This window comes from Triturus cristatus, chromosome 4_1 (genome assembly GCF_964204655.1).
Source record: "Triturus cristatus chromosome 4_1, aTriCri1.1, whole genome shotgun sequence".
Taxonomy (NCBI): Eukaryota; Metazoa; Chordata; class Amphibia; order Caudata; family Salamandridae; genus Triturus; species Triturus cristatus.
This window is the reverse complement of record NC_140585.1, coordinates 741,025,213-741,042,993: the sequence shown is the minus strand read 5'-3', so window position 1 is coordinate 741,042,993 and position 17,781 is coordinate 741,025,213. Positions and strand designations below refer to the sequence as shown.

The 17,781-nt window shown below is 42.0% G+C and overlaps 1 protein-coding gene across 1 annotated transcript in view; it reads right to left on the bottom strand.

The window, feature by feature from the left end:
• Nucleotides 1-17,781, bottom strand: part of LOC146855445 (stabilin-2-like) — a 1,201,024-nt gene that overhangs the window by 711,402 nt on the left and 471,841 nt on the right. The window contains 1 exon segment of the mRNA XM_085653243.1: nucleotides 5,273-5,350. Within this exon segment, the coding sequence (XP_085509369.1) occupies nucleotides 5,273-5,350 (78 nt within the window).

The following is a 17,781-nucleotide window of genomic DNA, read 5'->3' as shown; positions in this document are numbered from 1 at the left end:
ACTTATTCTCTATACAAACCAAACTTAAAATACACAAACATTACAAATTCTAAAGGTATAGTTTTACCTTCTATTTATATATATTTCACACAACACCTTTAAATTCATAAAGCTATATTTTTTGTTTAACTACAACCCAAAATTAAACCACATAAAAATTATTTCTACTTATACCCTTAACGTAGAATTTACGCAACACCTTCAATTTATTATCACTCATGCACCTTCATGCACAGTGTATTCACACTCATAAAATTAACTATAACATTAACTATAAATCACCTCTCTACCATGCACTATATTCTAATAAAAGATGTGAGTTGCAATGTCATAACTAGTATTGTAAATACTATCATTTTAAATGGTATAACTGAGATAATATAAAATGGTATAAGCAGGGCATGGAGAAGGCAAGAGTTAGAGGTAATGTAGGCAGTCATGTAGTTTTAGCACAGTTTGGTTGCTTCAATACAGGTAAGTAGCAGGTTGCATTGTTGTTCCCTACCAATTACCACTTTATAAAAGTGATAATATATAGAAAACTGTATTTATAATTTTCTATTTACTTGTATATTAGTATAGGGGGAACTGGGCATTTAAAAAAAAAAGTAAGTCATACAGTAATTTGCAGGCATTACCGCAGTGCTCTGTAAGCTTTTGCTCATTTAAATAGGTTAAAAATAGAAAATTCATAGCAGTACACGATATTTGGCTATATTTTAGTGCAGCATATTTTTACTTTTTTAACATTTTTATTTATTTTTTAATTTATTTTAGGTACAACTGTACTTCCTCAGTACTGTTTTAAAACAAATAGATAGTTATAAATATTTTTTCCTACCTATTTCCACTTTAATAAATTGTAATAGGTAGGATAAAAAATCAAACCTAATACGTAACTGTATCTAAAGGCGTAATGCAGAAGGCAAACTGTACAGAAAAATAACATGGCTGCCTTTAACCTTTGTAAAGGAAATCAGTAGCCAATCACATGATAACTTGTCATTGCTATGCACAGCGGCGCTTCTGGAAAATAATGCAACATTTCAGGAAAATATAGAGGCCTGAGGTATCAATACGTTTTTATGCCATCTAACTTAAAAATACATTTCTTACTTGTCTGTAACCCACAAAGGATCCTCTACACACCATAATCTATAATCCACACAAATGTAATTCAGTTTTGTCCAGCTGTAGTTGCTCTATGTGCTACTCAAATGTCTATGGAAAATGCATTTATGGAAATAGCTGGTTTGACCACTTCCTTTTTTAAATCTCTTTGCACCCCATTAACAAATCACTATGAAACTTTCACTTTTCCACCAATGTAGAAAAAGAAATAGGTCTAAACATGAAAATATCCGATAAATAAATGTATATGTAAATATTGCTTCTTGCCTGGTCACTTTGCTATAGTAGATTGCAAGGTTTTCATAAACAAAAACAAGCGCAAACCTCTTCCAGGCCTAGGGAGATCTTAAAAGTACTTAAAACGAGGAAAGGTATATACGCAAAGTGCATCTTGCAGCTCTCTGAATTTTATCACTCTCAATCGCCATTTATTTTAATGCTGAAAAATACTACTAGGGAATGTTTAGGAGATAGAAAAGTTGTAGGGCCATTGTCCTGATGAAAGCCTAATCACCAGAAGTGGCATAAATTATAGACACTCATGCTGTCATGTAAAACACATAGAAGCATAATACCACTGTTTGTTTTTAATCTTGTGAAAGTAGGATTGTCAACAAAATTCATGCATACCCGACTGTACACAATCTTAGGGGTCTATTAGTATGTCGGGCGGATCGCCACCGCCAGCATGGCAGTGGCGATCCGCCCAACATTATCCCCCACCCGCCTCCCATTTCCCCCCGCCATATTATGATGGCGGGGGGTACCGCGGTGAACGGGAAGACTGTCTGCCGCTTTTCCGAAAAAAGGTTGCATATGGTGGCATATGGTCTAGCAGACACCGCTATCCATATTACAATGGTAGCGGGAAGCAGCCTTGCCGTGGCAGTGTTGCCGCCATGGAAAGGCATGCGGTCTTCTCAGTTGGGGGCTTGTTGCGGGCCCCCAGGGTGTTGGGGGGGTGGGTGGTGCACATGGGGGGTATCTATGGTACCCCCCTGCATTTGCAGGCACAACATGGCAGGCACCGCGTGGTACCTGCCACGTTATGCATGCAAATGCACAAGGTGCTTCAACAGCATTGTGGAGGGCAGTGCTGTGAGCACCGCCCGCCACAATGTTGTGGATGGGGGATGCCACCGCCACCGTGGCCGTGGCATCCCAATTGCCGGTGCGGGACCGCCCCAACACTGGTGGCCGGTCCCAGCAGCGCTAGGGTGGCGGGTGGACGAAAGTCCGGCCCCCATCCTAATAGGCCCCTTAATGTTCATGGCCCTTGCTACTTACCCTCTCTAAGACCTACCCATCTAGGTAAGAAATAAAAAACCTCAAGAGTGCCCATCCTAGCTTTACATTCAAGATGAGGAGCAGCCCTATGATGAAGCATTCCCATGAGGCACAGGTTCAAGACTTATTTGCATATAGCTGGGTCTGATCTGAGGTGGCGAAGTGAGCTAAAGAATAATGATGGATTCAACCCAGATCCGTGACTAGGGGTGAATGTCTGAAAAGTTTCAGCGCTCCGTCCATCATCTCCTGGTGTTTGCTTTGTTCCACCTAAGTGGGCAGGGTATACCCAGAGGGGGGTCCCTTGCTCACTTTGCCACTGGATTCAAGTTTGCCTGGCTGATGAAAGGTGTTACCCCGAAACTGGTCCCACGATGCTTGTTTCCAGTTCAGTGAAGACCTGGCTTGGCAGTTCGGGCTGGACTGTTCCCATGAGGCACAGGGTCAAGCCTGATTTGCAAATAGCTGGGTCTGAACTGAGGTGGTGAAGTGAGCTAAAGAATGATGATTGATTCAACCCAGATCTGTGACTGGGGGTGAGTGTCTGAAAAGTTTCAGCACTCCGTCCATCATCTCCTTGTGTTTGCTATGATGAAGCATATCAGCTTGTGTGAGTGAGGGATTGTGTCATTTTTGTATAATGAAAACTACAACAACTATTCCAGTGAATCCCTCTTTCAGCTTGTAAAAAGGTGTGTAGAAATAAATCGAAATATTGCCACCTGTTACAACCAGCATTGGCAAAGCCAACAGGTTTGGCTTTAGTGGCCTAACACATGCAAGCATAGGAATGCACGAACCTTGTTTTCATGCGTTATTGGTTTGCTAATTACCATTTGAATAGCTCTTTATAGAGCTACCTACTTTAGCAGGACTTGTGTCATCTTATTATTATTAAAATATTTTTTGCTGTTCCTGTTCTATGCTAGGTGTTTGTAACTGAGCAATGATTTCATGAAATTTAATGAAACCAAATTATTAAATTATCTGAAGACAACCTTAATAAGTTTTCAAAGGCACCATCGTGAGAATGCCAAAGGACTGCCAGCCAGATCCAGAGAAAACTCCTAATCTGATGGCGGTCGACTTTGGCAGTGCAGGAGCCGGGTGGTGGCGTGCAGCCCCGCTCCTGCACCGCCAAATTCATAATCTTTATTCATTAGACTATCTCTCCTCATATTTGCAGGTCAAAATGACCCGCAGTGATGTTTCTCGTCACTAAGCCACATATTGCCAATCCTTGTCAGCGCTAACCATGCATTATATTGTATTTCAGATCACAGTTATATATCACTTAAAGTAAATTTGCTGTGCCACTGTTATATGTAATACAGATTCAGATTGTTCCAAAAATGCATGCAGTAGTACCATCAGTGTCTTACATGTTTATGTTTATATTATTTTGTATACGCTAAAAATGTGAGCTGATATGAGGAACGGTGAACATCCTGATGCCATTCACTGCACCCTTGCTGCCTTGTGGACCAGTGCCCACCGTTTGACCACCTTACATGTTTTCAAAGCCCTCTCAAAGGACCCTTGCATCAGGTCTGTTTACATTGGCTTACTGTTGCTCTACATGCAAACATTTCCTTAGCATTTTCCAGCAACTTAGAGTTAGTAGTGTTTAATTCTGACATCTTCAAAATCTGATGGTAAAAAGCCTCTAAATGTGATTCCTCAGATGTTTTTACTGATAATTACCGCAACCCATGGTGTGGAATGCATTGTTCACCTAGATCTACTCATAATTTGATGTGAGGACCTCATGAATTGTGGCATCTAAATATTTCTTCATTTGAGTAAGACACATTTTGGGGCATATTAACAACGGCCAGCGATAATCACCGCTGGCCGTGCTTATCGATAATTATATTATCGCAGGCTATCTCTGGCATTTATCGCCCTGGTAGTGCGTTATTAACAACACGTTACTCCAGGGCGATAAAAATTCCAGCGATAGCAAGGTTATCGCCGTTTTGCAGGGAACATCTCTGGATTTCCAGCGATGTTCCCTGCAAAAGGGGGATAACCTTGCTGATACGACCCACAGGGTCATATCAGCATAATCCACCCCCTATGTTAGGGATGGCTAAATCCGGATTTTAGCAGACTTTAGATTTTGGCGAAAACAGCAGTTTTCGCCAAAATCTAATGTGTGCTAAAATCATGTGGGCAGCGATATTTACAAGGTTGTCCATCTGGGGTACGCCCAGTAACGCCCACTTTGCATCTCATTAGAGATGCAAAGGGAGGCGTTGGGATAAAGGGTGCTAACATGCGATGATGCATGTTAACACCCTCTTGTAAATAGAGCGCTGGTTTTATCTCCGCTTTTTTGGCTTTGTAAGCCAAAAAAGCGGATATAAAGCACTTGTAAATATGCCCCTTTGTTTTTAAAATGTCTTTTTTTTTAACCAAAAACAAAGAAAAAACTGAAAAATGCACTATATCTCTACCCTGAAGGGACCCATAAAGAATCCGTCCTCAAAAAGTGTTGGCTAGAGGACCCCTGGTTTGCCATGGCCGCCTCCAATGCGATCTCTGATATCTTGGGGGTATTGAAGGCAGCGGCCGGAACCGATGGTGAACAGAGATCGAAGATTTCTGTGCATTTTCTGTAGTTCATACTCCCTGCCTTGCTCCCTAGATAATCCTCAGGGGGATGTTTACGTGTCTGATGTTTTCCGGAGTCACATAGTCGTGATAGTGTGCAATGTCACTTCTATCCCTGATATATTTGTGAGCCGATATCCATGGGCAGTACAGAATTTGTGCATTATCAGCATGGATCAATCATATTTGGTTACAAAAAAGCAAACAACCATATCATTTTCAAAATGCACAAAAATACCTTATCAATGATGTGCAGAATCCCATTAGTCGTAGCTATATCTCCATCAATGATATGAGCTCCTTGTATTGTAAAGGTCTGAAAATATAAATACAGTTTCTTAATCAGTGGGAAATGTGTAAGGAACAGAGAACAGTGTACCAAACAGATGGGGAGAAAGAAAAATGCTCTGACGGTCTTTTACAAGTTGTTGGGGAAACATGTATCAAATAGATTTAACATAGACACAGTTGGTAGATATATACATATATATATATGAAACAAAAATTCTCTCAGGCTTCACCCCGAGTCCCAGGGTTCGTCGCAGCAAAGGAAAAGCACGGCACCACAGAGAGTTCACCGTTAGTTTTTATTCAGCATAAATCTTCAAGGACACGCACAAAAGGACGGTCGACGCGTTTCGGCACTCAGCCTTCAACTGGACCATAGAGTCCTATTGTCCAGAGTGTCTCTTTTAAAGCAACATTTTCAAATTAATAATAGAAACTGAAAACATACTGGACATATATCGCATCGTCGATCAAAATATATTATTTACAAGTAAATGAAGGTTTGGATCAATTTAGAAACACAATAGTTCATGCCACCATGGTGGTTGTTTGTTGATACAAATAAAGTTTTGGGAAAATCATTGCAATTGATCTCATGGAGTTGCGAATTTATAAATGACAATCTAGGTGAAGTACCATTGAAGTGATTAATTACATCAAGTATGTGAAATCAACGAACAAGGTGCGTATTATTGTCAAAATTCATAACGTTCCCAATCTAGAGTCAAAAGGAGGTTATTCCAAGTTTATGCAAAGTAAATTTCATAAGTCTATACCAATAGCAATCAAAGAGTAAGTGGTTTAGAAGAGATGCAGTGAAGATAATGAGCAAATGACAATTGTTGATCAAGCGTGGAAGTATATACAAGTGCAAGAAGGCAAAAGAGACTGAAAAGTGCCCATCATAGATTTTCAGTTTGAGAGCCATTAAAGGTGCACATGTAGTTCAGCATCCAAATTATGTCCCAATGGGTTTTCAGTACCCATTAGTAGTATCATTCTTGACTCTGCTCTTCTTAAGGCAAGCATACGATTTCCACCCCTTTCCTTCTGCTTGACAATTTTGATGCCAGAGTATTTGAGCTGACTGTTGTCACATGAGTGGAAGTCATAAAAATGTTTTGCCATAGGGTATGTGAAATCCTTGTTCTTGATCGCACGCAGATGCTGTAGGATGCGAAGTTTGAGTTTGTTAATCGTGCTCCCTATATAATATTTCTGGCAAGGGCATTCCAGTCTGTAGACTACATATTTGGATTCACATGTGATGTGGTCTTGAATGATTTCATGATGGCCATTCTGTAGTTGGTAAGAGGTAATGTTTTTACCCTGTTCACATGCCTTGCATTTTGAACATTTCCAAAATCCAGGTGTGGTTAACCAGGACTTGGTGATTGATGGTTTAACTTCAAAGTGGCTTTGTGTTAGAATGTCTCTCAGAGAGGCTGTCTTTCGATAGGTAATTCTTGGTCCGGGAGGCAAAATTTTCTTCAAGGTTTCATCGAGCAGTAGTACTCCCCAATGTTTAGAGATCATTTTTTGTAGTGCGTTGCTTTGGTTATTGAAATCAATAATGAGTCTTGTAATGTTGGCAGTATCTTCTTTATGCCGACCCACTTGGAGTAATTCTTCTCTATTTTTGTTCTGAACTCTATTTACTGCTGTTAGAATCACCTCCAAGGGGTAACCTCGTTGTAGGAAACGTTGACTCATCTTCTCAATTTGTAGGTTGAAGTCTGACACTTCTGAGCAATTCCAATTTGAGATGTCATCAGTGATGTCATGAGTGATGTCACTGACCATGTCATGAGTGATGTAATATGTGACGTCATCAGCAGTGCATTGCGGGCGCGCAAGTTATAGTTAGCTGAACTAACTATAACGGGGGAATTTCAATGGTTTTGTAGAAGTGAAAAGTCCAGCTAACTATAACACCCCTGAAACCTATGGTTTTTTCAGTGAATTTCTGAGGTTTTTTAAATGCTAATTCCTAACTATAACGTGCCTGAAACCTATGTTTTTTTCTGTGAATTTCAAAGGTTTTTTAAATGCTAATTTCTAACTATGCCTACAGAGATAGGACATGTGAAGAAAGAAGAAAAAATGCACAGAAAGAAAAAAAAGAGGTGAGGAAAGAAGCAACAGAAGTCCTCAAAGACGAAGAAAAGTGCAGGAAGAAGGATAACGTGCAGAAAGAACAAAAAGAAGAGCAGAAAGAAGCCTTGTTGCAAAATCATCCTGTACCCTCAACTTTTTCAGACGGATACTGGTGGTAATTGAGTCTGACTAACCAGTCCTAGAGCCAGTGCTATGTTAAAAGACACTTAGAATACAGTGAAAACACCTACATACACTAGGGAACATTATGCGTTGGGGTCCCCCTGTGATTAGCATGACCTCCTCTGTAAGCCCCTAGTATATAATAGGGCAGGGGGATTAAAACTACCTCTTAAAACAGGCCACAGGGCGTTTTTGCACACGTTAACTCAGGCTCCGTCCCCTCCCTTCACCAATGTATAAACACGCCCTGTGTCCGTTTTTAGTTGGTAGATTAAGTTCATTTGAATCCTGAGGGTCCCTAGGGTCCAACTAGCCCACTAGGTACCTCCAGTAAGTGCCACAGAGCTGCGTTGCAGAGAGGTGTAAAAAGTGGCACGGCCTGGACCACCTCTCTGCAATGCAGCTCAGTGGCGCTTACTGGAAGCACTTGGTGGGCTGGTTAGCCCCCAGGGGCCCTCAGTATTGAAGGAAAATTATATCCCCAATTTAAAACGTGCCATAATGCGTGTTTGCACACGTCACCTCAGGCCCCGTCCCCTCCCTTCACCACTTTGTAAACGCGCCCTGTGGCTGTTCTAAGTTGAGAGATTAAGTCCCCTTGAATCCTAAGGGTCCCTAGGGTCAAACTAGACCACTAGGTACCTCCAGTAAGCGCCACAGAGCTGCGTTGCAGAGAGGTGTAAAAAGGGGCTTGGCCTCAGAACACCTGTCTGCAGCGCAGCTCCCTCGTGCATACTGGAGATGCCTGTTGGGCTGGTTGGCCCTCAGGGACCCTCAGTATTGAAGAGGAATTAATTCCCCAACTTACAACTCGCCAGGGGGGCGCGTTTGCAGAGTGCTGAAAGGAGGGGGCGTGGCCTCCGGCACGATGCCAGTCTTTTATTTATTTTAATTTTTTAAGAAGGGGGGCTGTGTGGTTCCCCTTCTTATTCTAATTTATTGGCGCTGATGACCCCATCCCCCAGGGCCTGTCTCCTAATTATATTTTTTTGACCCCAATCCCCAGGGCCGGCCACTGTTTTTTATTATTTTAAAAAAATATAAATTTATAGACACACCTAGGACATGCTGGACAAACCGTACGTACCTATCACCATGACGATTTGCGTGATATTCATTAAAAGGCGACTATGCATACAATGAATCCACGTGGAATGTATTTACACCACTAGTGAAGCTCTGACATGTCTGATGCCCTACCGTGCCTAATCCCGGTAGACACCCTTCGTCGTTTATTTATACAAACATGGGTAGCTATTGACGGGCACATTTAATACACATGCACACCAAGCCATTCAAAGGAGATTCGACAAAAATTAGACCAAAACTATGCAAGAAACCCCCCTCACGGTTAATAAAACACAAATCCACTGCCGGATGTGTAATACTTTTTATTTTACTCTCTGGAAAGGGGACGAACATCACTTGAGAGTCACAGCGCGCTCCTGGCAGAGCTCAATGCTGTGTTACACCCACCATTGCCTGCTGAGTGCCACACACCTCTGTGTAGCTAGTGCATATGCTATGACACTCTCTAGCCCATGTGCACTGTAACACCACCCCGTGAATATGTCATGCCACACTTGTCTTCGCACTGGTTATATTGCCCCATCTAACGTGCCTTCCTCCATGCCTATGTTATAACGCACAGTGCTATGCCATACATATTACAATCTGGGATCCATATCTTTGTCACAGTGCATATGCAACGTTACACTCCCCAGCACATATTTTATATTACAACTTTAGAGACTAGTTAGGTTACACAACACTGCCCTGTGCATATTACACTCCAAGGCGCATATCGCATAGCACGCGCTAGTGCCTGTGCGATCTCGCGCTCTCCAATGAATCTGTCATTGCGCACAATGTATTGCATATTATATTTTACGCCCGGTTCATCTTATATCACACTTTTTGGTGCATAGTTTATACCATACACTATATCTAGTTTTCATTTTCAATCGTGCTCTCAGGACTATGTTCTATATAACACTGTGTTCACCTACCCTTTTCACGGGCATTACATTTTGCGATAGGGGGTGGAGGGTCAGGGGGTGTTTCTGCCAAGTGAGCCCGGAGTCACAGTCACAAACGTCCTCTTCTTCCTGAATAAAAGTGAGATTATGCTGCATACTTGTTCATATTTTAAGTAGTTCGCACAGACACACGTTTTAAAAAACAATAAAGTTCCTAATACCCGCCTTCTCTGAACAGTTAGCTTGCTGCCCCATCCCCCTCCTCCCTATCCTCTGTTGTGTGAATCCATGGACTAGCCTCCTCCCTCCTGCCATGCATGGTCTGATGTGCTGCCACTGCCCTCAATTTAGTATGATGTACCAGTCCACTCCTCCTGCCCTCCATTGCCCAATTCTATGCCCCATCATTGACCTCCTGCTTAAACTCTGTGCTTAGCTTGCTGCCCCTATTCTCCTTCCCCCTGCCCTCCGATGTCTTTGTGCATGCCCCTGCTCCATCCTTTTTGCCCACCATGTTCCATGGACCTGCCACTCCTATCTACTCTGAGTGTTCTGTTGAGCTGCCACTCCCCTCCCACCTGCCTAGCATTGTCAGATGACTGTAACCTGTCCCTGCCACCTCCAACCTGCCTGTTCACATGCCATGCCCCTATCCTCTTCCTCCTGTCCTACATGGTCCATTGTACTGCCACACCCTTCTGCCCTCCCTGGTCTGTTGTGCTGCAACTGCCCCTCCTGCCTGCCCCGTGCGGTCTGTTGTGAGGCCCCTTCCCCTGAACTTTCTTGTCTGTGCACAGGTCCTACCCTCCCTTCTATCCTCCATCGTCCTTTGTGCATGCCCCTGCACCCTCCTTCTTGCCCATCATAGCCATTGTGCTACCACTAACCCTCCCACTTGCCATGCATGGTCTTCTGTGCTGCCATGGCCCCTCCCACCTTCCCTGTGTGGTCAGTTAGCTGCCCCTGAACCCCTCCCACCTTCCCTCCATGGTCTGTGTGTATGCCATCACAGTCTCACTGTTGCTCTTCATGGTGTGTCTTGCTTCTAGTGCCCATCCTGCCTGACCTCCATGGCTATCTTGCTGCTCCTGCCCTGTCCCCTTGCCCCCAGCCCTCTGTTTACATGTGCAGACCCCTACTCCCTCCCTCCTGGCTTGTCTGTTCCATTGTAATGCCCCTGATCCATCCCTCCTGCCCTTTATGGTCTGTTATGCTGCAGCTTTCTCTCCTGTCTGTCCATTATGGTCCTGCCTCTTGCCCCTCTGTTCTCTGTTGTCCATGTGCATGGTCCTGTCCCCTCCCTCTTGCTCTCTATGGATTGTTGTGCTGCACTCCCGTCCCGCATGCCCTGTGTGGTGTATTGTGCTGCTGCAAACCCTGATGCCTGCCCTGCAGGGTCAGTTTGGTGCACCTCTCCATGTCCCTCCTGTCCTCTGTTATCCAAGTCAATGTCCCTACCCCATTTCCTTCCATGATCCAATGTACCATACTTGCGAACATTTTGAACTTGGTAAGAGGGAGATTTTGAAAAAAAACTGGGGTATTGATTTTCCCCTTTGAGTTACATTGAAAAAGAGGAGATTGTAGACAGGAGACAGATAAAATAAAGCCCATTTGAGCTTAAAAACATTGGACGTTTCCTGGCTGAATCGGGTCTGTTGGCATGTATGGTTGTACTACCATTGCCTCTTCCTTCTGCCCACAATGGTCTATTACATTGCCACAGCCTCTCTTGCAAGTCCTGTATTGTTGGTTTGTTGCCCCTGCACCCCTTTCCACTGCCCTCCATAGTCTGTTGTGCTGCCACGGCCCTTCCTGCCTGCTCAGTGTCGTTAAATTGTTGCCTTTGCATCCTCCTACCTGCCTTCAATTCTCAGAGTCCGTGCCCCTGGCCTCTGCCTCTCAACAGTATCCTAATGAACAACTAGATTGCTAACATTCTATATTTATTACAAAAGTGTGGAACGCCTGACGTCATCTTGATGTAATCAAAACTGTAATACCTAGAGCATTTCCTTTAGAAATTACATATATGATATAATTACATATATTGGCATCAAAATTATGGTTAGTGCTCTAAAAGACTAAAATAAGGACATATTTTCTGAGTTTTCAAATAGCGAGAAAGCACTTTTAAATTATTTGTTACCTTTATGTTTTTTTATCCAGTTGACCACTTGATTAAATGTTGCACTTAGGGGAGAGGATGTGGTGTTACTTCCAGAACTGCAGACTTTGCAACTGGGGAACCAGGTTGGAGTTTCTGCTTCAGCTCGACATTCTGTGATTCTGGTCAAATCACTTAGTCTCCCCATATCTACAACCAAAATGAATTTGTTCTTGTGTGATGTAACCAATGCTCATGTAAAGCACTCCAATACCTGACAAGTCTTCACTATATAACACTGCAAAAACACAAAATAATAAGTGTTTTGCACACTTCTGTCATTGGGCTATATTTGGGCTACATCTGAGTGATTTTGGGCTACATTTGGGCTCTTTTGTCTCCGGTGGCCATCTTGGGAGATTTATTTGTTATGAAGTTTCCTAATTTCCTCATGTACTGCAGTCTGCTCAGTAGGAAATGCTTTCAGTTTTTTACTTTGATTCCATCATGAAGGTATTCAGATATGTCACACTTTTGCCATAAATTCTGAATGTTAGCACTCTAGTTGCTCATTAGATCACTGTAGTAAAACTACTGTTCACCATGGAAGTCTGCTCCTGGTATTAAAAGTGCATGTTTCAGTCTGCATGTCAGATTTTATTTAATGAAATAGAAGAGGATTTGAGAAGTCACTCAAAATGTGCCCTCATTTTCTTTCTTCAGCATTAATCATAATTTCTATGGCAAAATGAACCCCCTCATTGTGTTCCTTTTTAAATTAAATGTTTTAAGTGTTACCAGTTTATTCCAATCAAGATGGCTTCAGGTGTGCCATACTTTTGTCATTATGAAGACAGTAAGCGCTCTAGTTGTTTTTAAGAACACTCTGGGACATTCTGTCATTGGGCTATACTTGGGCTACTTCTGGGTGATATTTGGGCTACATTTGGGCTCTTTTGTCTCTGGTGGCCATCTTGGCAGACTTATTTGTTATGAAGTTTCCTAATTTCCTTATTTACTGCAGTCTCCTCAGTAGGAAATACTTTCAGTTTTTTACTTTGATTCCAAAGGCATTCAGATGTGTCACACATTTGCCATAAATTCAGAATGTTAGCACTCTAGTTGCTTATTAGATCACTGTAGTAAAGCTACTGCTCACCAGGGAAAACTGCTGCTGGTATTGAAAGTGCATGTTTCAGTCTGCATGTCAGAATTTTTTAATGAAATAGAAGAGGTTTTGAGAAGTCACTCAAAATGTGTCCTAATTTTTCTTTCTGCAGCACTAATCATACTTTTTATGGAAAAATGAACCCCCTCATTTTGTTCCTTTTTAAATTAAATGTTTCAAGAGTTACCACTTTAATCCAAGCAAGATGGCTTCAGGTGTGCCATACGTTTATCATAAGTAGGACTGTTAGCGCTCTAGTTGTTCTTTGGAACACTCTGGGAAGCTGCAGTAGAACACAAAGGAATCAACTGACAGTCTCTGCCCTTGTTGGATGTACATGTTTTACTGAGAATGTCAGACTTCATTCTCACATGACTGAGAAAGATAATGTGAATTTACAGAAAATAAGCTCTCAGTTTAGCTTATACATCACCTTCCAAACCTCAGTGGGAAAAGCATGAGAAAATATTTTTCTCTCAATCATGATATCCCAGCAGAAGGCTTTTTCACATGGTGAAATCACCTTAGAACATACCACAATTCCTAAAATGAGTATGGTACCATCAACAAATGATTTATAATGTAACTAAAGTCTTAAAACCTTCTATTAACTGCAATGCTTTTTAATGAGGTGCTATCATGTATATTGGTCCCAAGATGGCTGCCAACACTTCTTGGATGAAGTGCTGACAGCCAATCAGATCTCAGGATGAGATGTGTGGTTAGGCTCCGCCCACATATGTATATGATTTTACTTTTGATTTTCTCAGGAACTACTGAACAGATTGACACCAGACCTGCAAAAGGCACATCCCTGACCTGAGGACTACCTCTCTGCCAAATTTCAAGTAATTCTGTTCAGCCGTTCGGGCTGTACCTTGGACTAAAGGTCCCTATGGAAAATTGCATGGGGAAAACGCGTTTTGGGACCCCCCTTTTTTCTCAGCCCCCTCTTGACGAATCCCCCGCGTACAACTTACGCGTACGGTAAAAATTAAATTAAAAAAAAAAAGTATCCACACTTTCCCCACCCCATGTGCAAAAGGTGCCCGCAGTGCACCTTTTGTGCATGGCATATGCAGCAATCGAAAAGCACATTTAAACGATTACCTTTCACAACGAAGCGCATAATATGTCCTCCATCTGCGGACGGTGCGCGAAGCGCATCGTGCGTACATGGCCCATCCAGCGTAACGTGGGCACGCGGTGCGCATAGCGCACTGCGTGCCCACCGTGCGTGCACGGCACTAACTGCGTAAAGTGGGCGCGCGGTGCGCGAAGCACACCGCGTGCTCAATGTGCGCGCACGGTGCGCGAAGCGCACCGTGCGCGCACGGAACGAACTGCGTTAAGTGGGCGCGCACGCCACGAATGGCGTAAAGTAACTTAGCATTAAAAAAACCCTACAAATTCACTGAAAAAACCATAGGTTTCACACACGTTATAGTTAGGAATTAGCATTTAAAAAACCTTGCAAATTCACTGAAAAAACCATAGGTTTCACACATGTTATAGTTAGCTGGACATTTTACTCATAAAAAACATATGAAATTCCCCCGTTATAGTTAGTGCAGGCAACTATAACTGACGCGACCGCAATCCTCTGCTGATGACATATGTGTCTTTATGAAAAAAAAATATTTGTAAGATATGTATAGCTAAAATTTAATGGAAGAAGACATGGGCAAATAAGTGTCTAAATACAGTATTAGCATCAGCAGAGGATTGCGGTCGCGTGAGTTATAGTTGCCTGCACTAACTATAACGGAGGAATTTCATAGGTTTTTTATGAGTAAAATGTCCAGCTAACTATAACATGTGTGAAACCTATGGTTTTTTCAGTGAATATATATATATATATTATCTACTGGCGGTCGCCAGTAGATAGTTATAGTTAGGACCGTGTTTCCATAGGAAATCCGCAACATTCTATTTGGAATAACTTTGGCGCCGGTTGACGAATCCTCGCGAAATTTTCAAAATAGGTGGGGCGCTCCGCTCCGCTCCTACCCTGAAAGTCTCGGGGTGATTCGTCTAGCGGGGGCCGAGAAAAAAGGGGGGTCCCAAAACGCGTTTTCCCCATGCATTTTTGCATAGGACCTTTAGTCGAAGGTACAGCCCGAACGCCTGAACAGAATTACTTGAAATTTGGCAGAGAGGTAGTCCTCAGGTCAGGGAAGTGCCTTTTGCAGGTCTAGTGTCAATCTGTTCAGTAGTTCCTGAGAAAATCAAAAGTAAAATCATATACATATGTGGGCGGAGCCTAACCACACATCTCATCCTGAGATCTGATTGGCTGTCAGCACTTCATCCAAGAAGTGTTGGCAGCCATCTTGGGACCAATATACATGATAGCACCTCATTAAAAAGCATTGCAGTTAATAGAAGGTTTTAAGACTTTAGTTACATTATAAATCATTTGTTGATGGTACCATACTCATTTTAGGAATTGTGGTATGTTCTAAGGTGATTTCACCATGTGAAAAAGCCTTCTGCTGGGATATCATGATTGAGAGAAAAATATTTTCTCATGCTTTTCCCACAGAGGTTGAAACTGAGAGCTTATTTTCTGTAAATTCACATTATCTTTCTCAGTCATGTGAGAATGAAGTCTGACATTCTCAGTAAAACATGTACATCCAACAAGGGCAGAGACTGTCAGTTGATTCCTTTGTGTTCTACTGCAGCTTCCCAGAGTGTTCCAAAGAACAACTAGAGCGCTAACAGTCCTACTTATGATAAACGTATGGCACACCTGAAGCCATCTTGCTTGGATTAAAGTGGTAACCCTTAAAACATTTAATTTAAAAAGGAACAAAATGAGGGGGTTCATTTTTCCATAAAAAGTATGATTTGTGCTACAGAAAGAAAAATGAGGGCACATTTTTAGTGACTTCTCAAATCCTCTTCTATTTCATTAAAAAATTCTGACATGCAGACTGAAACATGCACTTTCAATACCAGCAGCAGTTTTCCCTGGTGAGCAGTAGCTTTACTACAGTGATCTAATGAGCAAAAAGAATGCTAACATTCTGAATTTATGGCAAATGTGTGACACATCTGAGTGCCTTCTTGATGGAATCAAAGTAAAAAACTGAAAGTATTTCCTACTGAGGAGACTGCAGTAAATGAGGAAATGAGGAAACTTCATAACAAATAAGTCTCCCAAGATGGCCACCAGAGACAAAAGAGCCCAAATGTAGCCCAAATATCACCCAGATGTAGCCCAAGTATAGCCCAATGACAGAATGTCCCAGAGTGTTCTTAAAAACAACTAGAGCGCTTACTGTCTTCATTATGACAAAAGTATGGCACACCTGAAGCCATCTTGATTGGAATAAACTGGTAACACTTAAAACATTTAATTTAAAAAGGAACACAATGAGGGGGTTCATTTTGCCATAGAAATTATGATTAATGCTGAAGAAAGAAAATGAGGGCACATTTTGAGTGACTTCTCAATCAATCAATATTTCTTTATTCGTCATTTCAGAAAAAAGGCCATAAAAGATACAGTTATAACATATACATTGTAAAATTCCTCCTTAAAACCTGTAAATTTAAAAATCATCTTACATCATAGACATGGGTGATAGCAGTGCTTTCCATCTGGTTAGTTAAAGTGACAGTGCAGAAAAATAACATATTTAAAAGGGTATATTATGATCATTTTGGCCATAAATCAAATAGACTGAATTTAGGGTAATTTAATCTATGTCGCATAATATACTGTAGGAGGTTTGAGACAATATAAACCACCTCTTCCCCCTCGAGTGACTGTAGAAAAAGTAAAGCTGGGCGACATGTACGAAAGCCCCGACGCTTTAATAGGGGGATTAATAGATTCCTCCGTTGATCCATGTAATATTTACAGAATAGAATAGTATGAACTGTAGACTGGGATGATGTCCCATCACAGGAACAAGGTGGCAATATTTTATCCCAGTTATTCTTCAACGGGAAAGTCACCAGACGATGAAAGAGGTTCAGTCTAAACCTGACTAAAAGAAACAGTTCGTATGGAGCTATATTATAGGTCAGGTAAGGCTGAATCCCAAATACCGTCTGGACTAATAAACAATGTCTGGTTGTTTGTTTCATAACCTCCAAGTTAAGTCTAAGGTCTTCAAGATGGTTAAAACAAAGTTTATAGAAAACCTTTCTTGTTAACTGTTGAATCTGGGTAGGATCATTATAATATTTTTCCAGCCCGAGATCAGTTAAAAACTTTTTGACATAGACTAACCACCTAGATCTATGTGCGTTATCTAGGCCCTTACAGTCTTGGATAATTTGCTGGGTAAAGACTGTTTGTTCTGATGTCCAAATCCGATGCCATAGTAGCAAAGGCTGGATTCTCACCAGGTCTATCACATACGGAAGACCCAGTTCCACGTGGCAAGGATAATTGGCAGCTGTGGTAGGTAAGGCAAGAAGATATTTCAAAAAGCCATTCTCTACTAATTGGATAGGGGCCACGGCTGCGTGGCCCCATACGCCTGCTCCATATAGAGCCACTGAAAGGCATTTGGCTTTATAGATTTTAACCATCTCTACAGGTGCTTTTTTCCCTATTTTCCTTGAAAACTTTATAAGTGCAGAGGTGGTTCTTGCAAATTGCAGTTTACTAACTTCAACAGCCGGTTTCCAGCTAAGTTTTTCATCAATCATGACGCCAAGATAAGGATACTTGTCAGAAGTTAATAGCCTTTTTCGTTATTCAAATAAATGGGCCTAGTTTTATTTTTCCTTCCAACACCTGCCTTCATGACAAAAGTTTTCCCAATATTGACTTTAAGGTCTAGGCTGGCCATAAATGAAGCGTAGCTACTTAGGGCCCTCTGAAGTTCGTTGGGAGTACGGGCCAATATCACAGCATCGTCAGCGTACAAAAGGGCTGGTACACGGCGATTTGCTACCATAGG